A 13,291-nucleotide genomic window follows, 5' to 3' on the forward strand; every position below is an offset into this window, starting at 1 on the left:
ATAGGAGTCCTCAAAATTAATTATAATAACTAAAAAAAAAGGGCGTCATTTAATTTTTTCTTTAAAATATTAAAAAAAAATTTAAAAAAAAAAAAATTAATACAAATTACTCCATAATTTATGATGAGGTATGAGTAGTCTCAAGCCTCAATATGCATTCACCACTGTCTACATCAGAAAAGAAAAAAAAAAATTGAAAATTAACTTTTAAAAATTGTGGATTTTAATTGGGAGAATAGTTAGTATGTTAAAGGGATATGAAAAAAAGTTGTTTTTCATATATGATTGCCGACTAAGCAATATTTCCTCATTATTAGGCCATAACCCATAATACATATCATTAAATCAAATTATTAACACTTGTGGATCAATGCTTAATAGTGATTCACCTCAAAAAGAAAATATCACTTATTATTTAAAATTTTTAAATTGTTAGTTAAAAGGGACAAACTTATTATTTAAAATTTTTAAATTAGGGGTGCAAGGTTTAATATGACATTTTCACTAATAATTCATTCAAACAACTCTTAATCAATAAACACTAAACCACATCTTTCAAATGTAAAATTAGAAAATATATTAACAATGATCAAAAACTTTTAAGGAGGGTTGAACTTTGAATTGCAAAGAAGATCAATTTTAGATGAAGAGTAAGGTGATAGTCTAAAGGTAGATATTGTATCTCTAAATTTCGAGTTTGATTCTCATTCTTCCACTTTGGAAGTTATTACATACTCTCGAGTTTTGATTGAAGAAAGCTCAATAATCCTAAATGGATGCTCCTTGCTTATTTTTAGACACTTATAACAAAGTTCATTAAGATGAGTGACTAGTGAGGTGATAGCCTAATAATAGACATTGCACTTCTAAATCTCAAATTTAATTTTCAGCCGTTCAAATAGTATATATTATACTCTTGATTTAAGAAACCTCTATAAACATTTTTGTGAATATTTTTTCACAAGATATTAAAAACTTTTATTCGAGTTTAAAAAATTACATTATTTGACTGATTATTTGAAGAATAAAAGGAAGAAAGTAAACATATTTCCAAAGATTTCAATGATCATAGGTATGTAACAACTTTAATTTTCATTAAATAATTTAGGACAATATTCTTAAAAGTAAAGAGAATATTTTTGCATCATTTAATACATACAATACAAGTCATCATCCATGGTCTTAATCATCTTTATAGTTGTAGACCCAAATAAGACAACAAAACTATAAGTATAAGGGGAAATGGACAAATGAAGACAACCAATACAATCCTTTACCCTACTTTTTAAAACCTAAGGTTCATACTTCATACTCAACTTTCACAAATTTCATGTATGGAGAACCGTAGACCTTAGAAATGGGTGACAACTATCAGGTGTTAATTTCTCTATACCAATTATTATATCAACAATAATTTTCCCCATCATTATTATAAATTAGAACTCATCTCACACCCTAAAAAAAAAAAAAAAAAAAAAAAAAAAAAACTAGTGGAATTTGAACAAAATACTAGAACAAAAATTGGTTATTATATTTTGATTTATTTCCACTTATACTCGGAGTAATCTCGAAAAACTAAGTTACATTACTATAATTACTAATGTAATTTACTTTTATTTTATGTAATAAAATATACACCTGATGAAATTTTATGAGATTATAACACTTATAATTTTTTTTTACATTATTTTAATCATCTATAATAGCATTTAATATGTACTCTCTCTGTTTTCTTTTTATTTATCCACTTTACCTTTTACACATATTTTTTTAGCAAATTTTAAATTTTAATATCTCTAAGTACGTATCATAAAAAATTATAAAAATTACATATTAAGAAACTTTACATCAAGACAAATCCAACAAGATCTCACAAGAATGTATTTTATCTTCAATATATAATTTAAAAATCTAATTTAAATTTCTCTCCCTTAAAGTGAAAAAACAAAAAGGAATGAAGGAAGTAATTATTACTACTATTTGTTTTGGTTTCTTCCCAAATTTTCAATAGGAAGATAAAAAATACAGAGGGAGTAATTGTTATTTATTCAATAGTAGTATCTAATATGTAATTATTATTTGTTTTTTTTTTCCAAATTCCAAAAGAGAAAATAAAAAAAAATCAGTATTTGTTATTTATGTGAAATAGGCCTTTACTACCCATACACAAGTGAAGTTTGGAATGTTTATATATTACAGATCGGTTTCCATAATGATAGTTGCTCACACTTGCAAAGTTTTAATCTCTCATCTTCTTGCATACTTTTTTTTTTATTTTTTTATTTTTCATTAATTCAAAACAAAAAAAGTGTAAAAGAGTATTAAAAAAAACAAGAGAACTGCAAATCTAATTTACATCAGCATGAAAAAAAAAGCACGCCTTCTAAAAAGGGTTTCTCCCAACCCACTCTTCGTGTGCATAAAGTAAACAGAACTCCAAACAAAACACAAAATAACCAACAGCTATGTAATAGACAGCTATACAATAGAATAAAAATCCTCCTAATCCAAGGGTGATCAACACTCACACCTTTGATTGGGATATGCATAACCTTATTCTTGACCTCAATCTTCACGAGTTACTCTAGTCACCATAGGAACTTGAAGGTTCCAAACAGTATCAACACCCCATATGTAAGACTATAAAGGGCTATAGTCAAAATCTTTCTTTTATAGACAACACCCCTCCATTTCCTAGATGCAAAATTATAAATAGACTTACTAACACCATAAACACCCAACCAATACAGAATGTCTTTAAGACATTGAGAGCTAAAGACACAAGAAAAACAAATGTGCATTAGACTCTGAAACCAAACCATATAGCGGACATACATCATTAGCTATAAGTTCCATGGAGAGGAGTTTATCTCTTGATTTCTGTCTTTCATTAACAGCTAGCCACATAATAAATCTAGCTTTCGGTATAGAACTTCTATCCCAAACAAAATTCGCCCAAACAACAGGCTACCTAGCCCCTAAGAGCTCAAAAATTTATATAAAAACGCATCCAACGCAAAATTTAAATTTACCATGCACACCTAAAATTTTTTTTTGCTCACCTAGAAAAAACAAAATTAAATAAACTAAATTTTCTTGGGTGAATTTATGTCTAGATAAGTTATCCATAAAATCAATAGACATGTACACATTATTTTATTACAAATCACATGTATTGGATCCGATCAACAATACAATTTGTAATGATAAAAATACAATAATTAAATAATAACTAACATTATTTATTCATTTATATAAAAACTCAATGAAAAGGAATAGTGGAACTTTGTAACATCTAAAAGAAGTTCAAAAGAAGCCAATATATCATTACAAATTCAATTTTAAAACACAAATCAAGATTAAAATATTCTCAAAATCTTAATTCAAACTCATTTTATTTTTTGACTTTACACCATGACTAAAAAAAATTTTCACTGGTATAAATTTCCTCTTGTGTCTTACTCAATTAAGCTAATTTTTCATTATAGCATGTCTCAATGAATTTAAATCATTTATATTTTTAAATATGACTCCACCATTTTTACTCTCTATTTTCTCCATTTTAGCGTTAAAGGAGTATAAAGCTACTCGAACAGTTAAACCCTTATATTCAATTTCTAAATTTTTCGTGTTAAAATCAAATGAGATTAAATGACCGGAAAAAATGAAGTTAAATTATACACAAACACTATTGACGATCGAATGACCACCCTCCGTGGACAGTGTCGAAGATGTCCCATTATTGGACCCTACTTTGTGATGAGATCAATCCAAGTGGGTCCTCATTACCTAGCTAAATGGCTATATTTAAGGCATCTTGGTGCTCAAATTGACCAACACATAATTACTAAATTAATATCAACTATACCTACATTATTGTCACTTTATTTTTAGTAAAAACCTAATTAAATAATCTAATCTTACCTAAATCTTCCTCTTAAGAAACGTATAAAGGTATATATATGAAAATTTTATAATGACTGGTTTAAAAATTCAATTACTATAATAATTACACAATTATCTAAATTCTCTCGATTTTATTATACTATTTATCTTGAGTTGACTTTAATCGCAGTTTTTTTTCACTAAATCACATTCATAAACCATTTATCTTTCCATCTCAAACACATATTTCTACCATCATCTTTATGTCTTATCCTCCCCATTCTACCTTTATAATAGAACACATTCGACCATCACTTTATTAGGATGTTTTATATACTAGACTGCCCTTATAAATACTTTACATTAAACAATTATAAATTTTAACTTAAAAAACCTAACAACTATAGAATCTCCATATATAAAATCACAAGTACCCATAATTTAGTTTGGTGAGAATGACCTAGGAGTCATAGTAGTAGACTAGTAGTACAACTACAAAGATACTTCTATTAGCTTAAATAAGCTGATACAAATAAAAGGTAATATAAATTGTAACTTTCTTCCACGTTTACTTAATTTTGGTGGGTATTCCTTTAAGATAAAGACTCCTTAGCTCTTATTTCATATCTCGTCAATTTTTTCCTCCTCTTCATCTAAAACTCTTTCCCTTTATTCCTTCTAATAATCATAATCTATATCCCAATTCCCAACTTATCTCCTTATTCTTCTTTTTTTATGAATTTAAAGGTAGACTACATGTATTAAGGATTAAATCAGTCTACTATCAATCAAAACCTCCATCAAGCCAAACCTCGTCACAAAAGCTCGAAGAAAAATGGGGAACTGTCAAGCAGTTGATGCTGCAGCATTGGTCATACAACACCCGAATGGGAAGGTTGAGTGGATGTATTGGCCTATTACTGCTAATGAAGTAATGAAGATGAACCCTGGTCACTATGTTTCCCTTATCATCCCTATCCATAGGTCCGATGAGCCAGGTCCCACTACGGATAGTAAGAAAAAGAAGGTCCAGTACACTCAAGTTAAACTGCTCCGGCCAACTGATACACTAGTGTTAGGCCGGGCTTATCGCCTCGTTACCTCACAAGGTCAGTTTTAAATTAATGATCAAATGACTGGTTTGTTTGGGTTCATGTAGCCGATTACACATTCTATATTATTGGGACTTGAGATAAAGGTTATTTTTTAATTTTTATGATGACAGAGGTTAAGAAGGTATTGATAGCTAAAAAGATGGCAAAAGCAAAGATGAATGAAAAAGGCTCAGGAAATACTAGTAAGCTACAAGCAAGCGCAGGAAAAGATACAGATGAATCAGAAAACAATGATCAGGTAAATAGATCAAATTTCATTTTTTTTGAATATAGCTCAGTACTTGATCTTTCTACCAATTGGGCAGAGAAAATACAGAACAATAGTATAGGATGGATCGAACACTCATCTCTACATGTGTGCTGAATTAGTTCGACTGTCATTCATATATGTTTCACTTATATTATACAATTCACTATTAATAGAGCTTTTGATTAAATGACTTAGGTCATGGCCTAGACAAGTCCGAGACTAAATTCCCTTACTATTATACAATTCACTCATCTCTACATGGGTGAAGGTTCCTGACAGAGCTATGAAAAACATGTATTGGGTAGTTTTTGAATCAACTAACTAAAGAAGCAGAGGAAAAGCAGAGTCTTATGCTAAACAGAACTCTTATACTCCTATCCGATTTGAATACAAGTCCAAGTGTCCAAATCGATTGTTTTATGAAAATATTGAGCTTTTTGAACTAAAATTGAAGTGTCTAAGTGTCATATCCATGTCTGAGTGTCAAGCGCCTGACACACAGATAGATGACATAAAGTGAATAGCCCGAATAAAAAAGATCTTACATACATGAAACTAAAAATTTGACACTAAAATTTTCCGGATTTTTGGTTTGAATACAGGGATCAGATTATGACAGACAGAGATTAGCATCAAGATCTATGAGCTCGAGATCTAAGACATGGAGGCCGTCATTACATAGTATATCTGAAGCTATGAGCTGATTAGTATGCAGAAGAGGGAAAGAAGATCAATAAATACTTCCAAAAAAGAAGGAAATATCAGGAAAAAGGGAGAAGGGAAAAAATGGGGCACACAAGGAAAAATGTAACTAACGGTAGTGTCAACCTCTTATATCTAAGCCAACTTTTGATGCATCATAAAACAAGGCTAACACCAGGGTGGAGCTTGGTACGTGTAAGGTGTTAGACCGTACAACCTCTCTCTTTAAGAGGCTCAGATTTTAGTTATACTTGTTTTGCTTTAATCTAATTGTTTTTAGACGGGAAAATTTTAAATGAATATAAAGCAAGCATAGCTTCAATTTCAAAGTATTATGTATTTTTGCTCCGACCCTGCTATTTATAATGTAAATAATTTTTTCCTTCTCAAGAATGACATGAATTTCTCAGCCTTGCTCAAAGTATTGTTTTTTGCTAGCAATGATAAATGAGGAAAATTCAAAAAAAATTAAATAAAAAATAAAAAAGAGGACAAGAAATGTTGATTTACTTGATTGTTGTGAGTTGTGACTAAGATGAAGAATTCCAGGCTTGCCAGTCACAATCTAAATAATTTTGAGCCCAAAGGAGGGATGTTCTAGCAGCTAAAGCAGCACCAGGCAAGTTGTTGTCTTTGATAGCAATGAGCATGAATGTAAAAGGCTCCACCAATAATGTTCCTGGCCCTCCATACTCTTTCAACAGAAATTCATGCAGTATCTGCTTTTATTTTCATGCAAGAAAGTCTCATTAGTCAATTACAAGTGAGTTATCTAGTAAGAATAGAGGACTTCAGTCAAAATTCAAAAGACTAATCTCCAAAAAAAAAAAAATAAATAAAATTTACCACTTCTTGTTTATGTGAAGTTACATATGATGTTTCCTATTAAAGGGTCAATCAGAATTTATATTTTTATTATTAAAAGGTAAAAATGTGTACAACCGATTTCCGAACCATAACTAGTTGAAAGCATAGATGAGAATGACATGATGGTGTCGGCATAATTGGATGTTATAATAAGTGAACATTGAACCAAAATTATAGACATCATTTACATAAACCAATTGTTTTTCTGGAGAGATATTCTAAAAATCATTAACCGATTCATATAGGACTAGAACGTGTTTTTTGTATATTATTTATTAGTTCAATAAATTTAAAAACTTTTACGACTTAACCGATACAATACCACATTGTTTGTTAGAATGATTGTAGGTTGTAACTTGTAACTTGTAACAGACTTGTTCAACTAATATCCACTATCCTAAGTGTCTACTTTTACACCTACCCTTCTAATCCAAAGGAAATGCCAACTATAATTGAGTTTTAGTGACTATAATCCATAATTCCTGTAATGCAATCCTAAGTGTAATACACATCAACGTAACAACCAACTGAGTTAAATCTCCAGGAATTGTGGCCAGATTCCAACTACTGGACATATGATGAGGCCAAATCCTATAATATCAACTTTTAAAGCAAGATTCTGATCAATTTGCAGAAACCCTACCAATGGAAAAGAACCAACAAGGCAACAACAACACTCTATACTTCTATAATGCCATAAACTGTTCTCAGATACACTCCATAGGATGTGATGTCCAAAAGAGAACCAAAGTAAACAAATCCCAAAATAAAGAAATAAAACAAAAAAGAAAAGAAAAAAGATTTATAAGTAATTAATAGAGTATATAGCATAATACAAAGTTATAACCATCAAGTTAAGGTTTTTGTTGAGTTGATACCTTCACATGGTATCAAATGCCAAAGTTATGGGTCTGAATCTCATTCCCCCCTTTTGTCAAGTGAAAAATGAGTTAGGTACGAGAAAGACTTGTGTTGTATCGACACTTTCAAGTCTAAATGATTTCGTGTGAGAAGGCGTGATAGATTATATAACATATTACAGAACTACAACCATCAACTTAAACGATAATTTGCTAAGAACAAGGAAAATTCTCTGAATTTGTTCTTGAAAAATTGACAGCAACTGCTACTAGTATCTTTGTCTGTATGGGAGTATGGGACCATATAAATTCCCCAAATATATAAGAAAAAATTAATAAACAGTAGCTCAGGAAAATTTAAGGCTTAATCCTATGTGTCTAAAAATCAGAAAATTCTTTCATAATTATCTTAAACTAAGTTCATGCATGAATATGAAGATCTCTTTGTCGTTAAGATCCTTAACATAAAATCAGAAATACTATAAATTAGTTTATGTCATATAGACAGTGCTTATAATAATTAACAATATAGTGTGATTATGATTGGTTAAAGAATCAGATTAAATAATGGCTAATAATTTAAGTGATAAACCTTGAAATGGGGAGGGAAATTATTTACTTTATAATACAAAGGCCACTTGTTATTCCGTCCATAAGAATCCAAAAATCAATTTTGTATGATTCAAATTAGCTTGATGGAAAATTAGAATGTTTAGATGAGAAGGTACCCACAAAGGAAGGGCAACAAACAAACAAACAAATACTCCAATGGTCAAATTTGAGTTCTTCAATCAAATTCAATTCATCATTTGTGCCAACTGCATGAAAACATAATTTTCATAGTAAATAGATCTGTAATATCTAATACTATGGCTACTTCATGTAATCATAAGATTTCTCTCAATTGGATTGTTAAGCTAATCATATTAAACCACTATTATGAAGTCCATCTTTAAAAAGACCGAGTTTTAGAGGGATCAGATCATATATTCAATCTATCCTTGTTAAGGACAACAAAAAAGTTGTTTTCGATTGATCTTTGATAACAATTATTTGCAAATTCACATAAATAACAACTATACATGATATGTTAGTATTAAATTCTATAACATTTTTTAAAGGGATAGAAGAGTATCATGAAAGAGATACTGGAGTAAAATCTTGGGAAATAATATAATACGATGTTTGGGAACTATGATTTTATTTGGAAATTTAAAATTGGCTCAAATTTATTGTTTGGCAAATCAAAAATTTTCAAATTTAAATTTAGATCAAATTCCACCATTGTTTTCAAAGTAGTTAAAGTTGTGAATTTGAGAACAACTACCCAAACCTTGTCATTCTCAAATTCTTCATTTATTAATTTCATAATTGAAATCCATAATTTTAAATGAAATACTTAATCCCAAATACTAGAGGATTGTAGCCATTTTCTAAAAAGATATTAGAGGGGTAGTAGTCATAAAGACCAGGGCTTGAACAAGAAAAATCCAAATCTAACATTAAAGAAGTGAGCCCATAGATGAATTACACCTCACATGGCTTACATAGCACTGACAAATGACATAACTCAGAGATGTTTACACATGTGAACTAATGAGGATTGAGGAAGAATATATTTAAGGCAACTATTAATTAACAAGTACTCTTCATCTAATCATGAATTTGAAGTTACGGAGCAAAATTTCAAACTCTTAATTTCTTGTTCAAAAACTTTACACTAAATCATTAAGCCATCCTTTTTTTATTATAAATATTATAGAGACTAAAAAATTTTATGGAGGTCGAGCGTCTTTTGATCCTCTTGAAAGATCCGCCTCTGACTCCGAGTCTCACTCACTCATAAGTCATAATTATCTATCTTAAATGTTCTTTGAATAGTTAGACTGTTAATTTTTGTGAGAGATAAAATGTAAAATTAGTATAGTTCTCATTCATAAAAAAAATAAAGAAAAAAAAAAAAATGAATACATTTACTAGAATAAAGGATTACGTTCATTATTATATGGGAAAATGAAAATACATACAATAAGATTTATTAATTAATGTATTTACATGGTCAAAGATTACTAATACTACCTAATACCTACGTATTGAATAGGTTAAGTCAGATTTTCTGCTATACTAGTCAGGGATTATAATATGAAAAATATACAAGATCAGAGCGACATGGAAGCATCCTGTTTGTTCAGAGCTAGATTTCCTGTTTCCTTGTCTTGCTAAAAAATCATACTTCCTCCTATTCATTTAAAAATGTCCGATTTACTTTTAGAATATTATTCATTTATTACTCTTAAATTGCATTTTATTATTAATCTATAAGTTAAAACATAGTCATGTAGGATCTTATTTGATTCGTTTTGATGTAAAGATTGTTAATATCAACCTTTTATAATTTTTAATTATACATAACTCGATATATTAAGGATCGAATAAGTGCATTGGATAGAGTGCATAAAGTAAATGAAATATTTTAAATGAATAGAAAGTGGTACTATGTTTTAAGAAAAATTACTTTAAATAATACAACATTTTGTTAATTTTTCTCCAATAATACCAACTATTAATTAATCATGAATAATAACAACTTGTTGGTATTTTTTTAGAATAATATCAACTTTAGTTTATTAACTAATTTATCAATTATTTTTGTCTTATAATCACCTATAGTTTGGTTTTTAACATGTTAGAAATTTTCTAGAAAAACACCACTTAAAGTTCTTATTATTCATGATTAATCATAATTGATATTATTGTAGGGAAATTAACAAAAAGTTGTATTATTAACGACAATTTTTCCTATATTTTAATATTATTTTTGGCCTAATTGTCAAGGAAAGCAACCTTAAGAGTGTTTAATTTATACTCCCTTCAATTCTAAACGAAAGCCTCATTTGATTTGACACTAGTTTTAAGAAAAAGAGCAAGAGAACACATAAAAAGAGCAAGTAAGAAAAATAAGGGGAAATGTGATAATTTAATGGCAAATACACAAATAATTAGATTTCATGAGCAACTAGTCTCTTGAGAGACTGTCTTTTTGAGATACATATCTTAAGCCCAGCCCATTAAGAATTAATGCAACTTATCATATTCTTAATGCCTACTTACATTGTCCTTAATGCTTACTTACAGTATCCTTAATACCTATTTTCAATCTTTTAAATGTTTACTTACATGATTCTTAATGCCTACTTACAATATTTTAAAAAATATATAATGGGCCGGTCCATTTAGAAATGGTTTCTCAAAGAGACCGTCTCTCACAAGAATTTGTGTTTCATGAGGGCGTAAGTAAAAGAAAAATGTTACCAACTAAGAAAATTGGACATTCAATGTGAATACACCAAAAGAGAAAATGAGACATTTAAATAGAATTGGAAGAAGCTACTTACAACTATGTTCTAATACTTACTTCCTAAAAGAGAATGACATAAATGTGTTTATTTTATAAAATCAACAATGAAAGACTTCCGAGTGTGCAAGGTGTTTGATCACACAAGACTCCCTTAATTTAGTAGCTTCAAATATTAGTTGACATTAGTTTATAGGAGTATTGTTTTAGCTTTGGTTTAAATACTTGTATTTAGACCTCAAAATATCAAAATAAAAAGTAAAATAAACATGACCTTAAATTTTATAGTGTAATTTTACTCCTTCCCTACTTTAAACTTGTAAATATCTTGTAAAGAATATAAACTTCGACAATTATTGCCTCCTTCCTAATTATTTTGCAACAACGTAAATAAATTACTGTGTTAAAGGGAAGAGAAACTAATAATGTCAATCAAATATAAAGGAGGGAAATAGAGAAAACATAATCTATATCTATGAATAGAAAAATGGCAAAATTTGGAACAACAATAATCAATACATGTTGTGAAATAAAGACAAAGGAATCATAAATAAATAACATAGTGATTGAATACGTTGAGTAATCAACTTCTTCATGCATGATTCATATAATGATTAAGGTTCAGTATATCCCCATCATCTCAAAGAGTTTGTTGGTTTGATATGTGACAAGTCTTAAGATTTTGCAATAGTGAAGCCATTTCTATAAGGTTCATCAGTTTCTTAAGAATACCATGTTAGGAGTACATGTTGATACACCTCTCTATTTTAGTCCCAAGTATTGCTTGCTAACCAATTCTTAGTTCTATGCAAATTGCAACAAGTAGGAGAGGTTACGCTAAAGATTTTATTGTTTGGGTTTAGGTATAACAACAAAAAATATATAAAACGTGTGAATGAGATGAAAATATAAGTTAAGTGTGATGAGAATTAAAGAGTGGGGTTATAACTATGATTAGAAATATAGCAAATTCCATAAGACAAGACTAAGATGGAAGTAATATTTAGTGATATATAAGTGATGGAGAGAGTATTTGAATACATTTTCTGAATTGATGATTAAAGAGGAACACATCTTTTTTTAGGTTCGTGGTGGGGAGCCACACTAGTTAGTTGCTACCTGGACTAATAAAGACTAGCAAGCTACTCATTCTTAACTGGTCTTGGGCTTTTGCAAACTGTTCAATATTCTACTGATTTGAAATCAATTTCTCTAAATTGATTCGTTCAATATGTTCGGAAAAAATTGTCATATTTCTAACTCGATATCAGTTTATGACTAGAATTTATCCTAAACGGCTATTTAAGTTGTTCAAGTACGAAAGGACCAATGGCAAACCTTCTTTACAGTGTCTGGGCTAGGACTTTCTTCAATTACATTTTAAGATTATTTAAAAATTTTAATTGCTCCCTAAAAAATTCTTTTTGATTATTCGACTTCTATTAATTTGGTCAAACACTCACATCACAAATTGCCCATGATCTATTGATCTGCCACTATAAAGAGCTAGGAGAAAGTGAAAACTAATCTCAAAAGTAGAGATTGAGAGATATTGAATCATGAAAACAGATAGTAAGGCAGCTTAAGAGATTGAAGAAAACATTCAATGCATGATATAGCCAAACATATCCAGAAACACAAACAAAATTTCAGACTAGATTCATAGGATATGGTCAAAAACAAAATTGAAGTTCACACTATCCACCAAACAAAAAGAAAATCACATAATTATGTTATATTGTAAACGTAATCAAGGGTTATTTGGACACGACCTCTTTGTTATTACAAAGATAATATTGCATATATTTGACCCTCCTAAACCCCATAGAGCCACTTGACATTGCGATAATCACATGTTGTTGACATATTCTAAATAGCTTAACTAAGAAGAATTTGATTCTGTTGAGCCTATTAAGTCAACAGAATTCACTTGTAAACTCCACTCAAGAATGGCACTCACCTGATAGAAAACTTATCTCCAAAGATATGCTTGCTCATTCACAACAATTTGTCACTAGCAAATACATACTACCTTTCCCATGAGTGTGTGTCCTCTCCAACCTAAGTCAATGATGTGCTTGCTCATTCACAACAATTTGTCACTAGCAAAATCCAAAATACTAGTATCGGATAGGTTGAATACTCAACTCTGCATGTGTGTTGAACCAATTCAGCCACCATTTCTCTATGTTATATGTAACTCAATATTTATGTGGCTTTTAATCGAATAGCCTAACCATGATGTAGGAAGCAATAG

At 29.6% G+C, this 13,291-nt stretch overlaps 2 protein-coding genes across 7 annotated transcripts in view; one reads left to right on the forward strand and one right to left on the reverse strand.

The window, feature by feature from the left end:
* Nucleotides 1–13,291, reverse strand: part of LOC130820713 (protein PLASTID REDOX INSENSITIVE 2, chloroplastic-like) — a 33,706-nt gene that overhangs the window by 18,115 nt on the left and 2,300 nt on the right. For 2 of the 6 annotated variants that reach the window (XM_057686195.1, XM_057686193.1), the window contains exon 3: nt 6,463–6,674. In XM_057686195.1, the coding sequence (XP_057542178.1) occupies nt 6,483–6,674 (192 nt within the window). In that variant the 3' untranslated portion in view covers nt 6,463–6,482. Of the gene's footprint in view, nt 1–2,013; nt 2,695–6,311; nt 6,675–7,705; nt 8,498–13,291 lie in introns of those variants that run through there. The other 4 variants (XM_057686192.1, XM_057686191.1, XM_057686196.1 and 1 more) reach the window with 4 other exon arrangements.
* Nucleotides 4,229–6,342, forward strand: LOC130820714 (uncharacterized). Its single transcript, XM_057686198.1, has 3 exons — nt 4,229–4,994; nt 5,111–5,238; nt 5,853–6,342. The coding sequence occupies exons 1-3, from the start codon at nt 4,721–4,723 to the stop codon at nt 5,952–5,954; spliced, it is 504 nt and encodes a 167-aa protein (XP_057542181.1). The 5' UTR covers nt 4,229–4,720; the 3' UTR covers nt 5,955–6,342.

The sequence above is a fragment of the Amaranthus tricolor genome, chromosome 8 (genome assembly GCF_026212465.1).
Source record: "Amaranthus tricolor cultivar Red isolate AtriRed21 chromosome 8, ASM2621246v1, whole genome shotgun sequence".
Classification (NCBI taxonomy): Eukaryota; Viridiplantae; Streptophyta; class Magnoliopsida; order Caryophyllales; family Amaranthaceae; genus Amaranthus; species Amaranthus tricolor.

Coding starts and splice junctions, on each gene's coding strand:
- LOC130820714 (XM_057686198.1), top strand. CDS start 4,721: ATGGGGAACTGTCAAGCAGTTGATGCTGCAGCATTGGTCATACAACAC. Junction 4,995..5,110: donor TCGCCTCGTTACCTCACAAG/GTCAGTTTTAAA, acceptor TTATGATGACAG/AGGTTAAGAAGGTATTGATA. Junction 5,239..5,852: donor AATCAGAAAACAATGATCAG/GTAAATAGATCA, acceptor GTTTGAATACAG/GGATCAGATTATGACAGACA.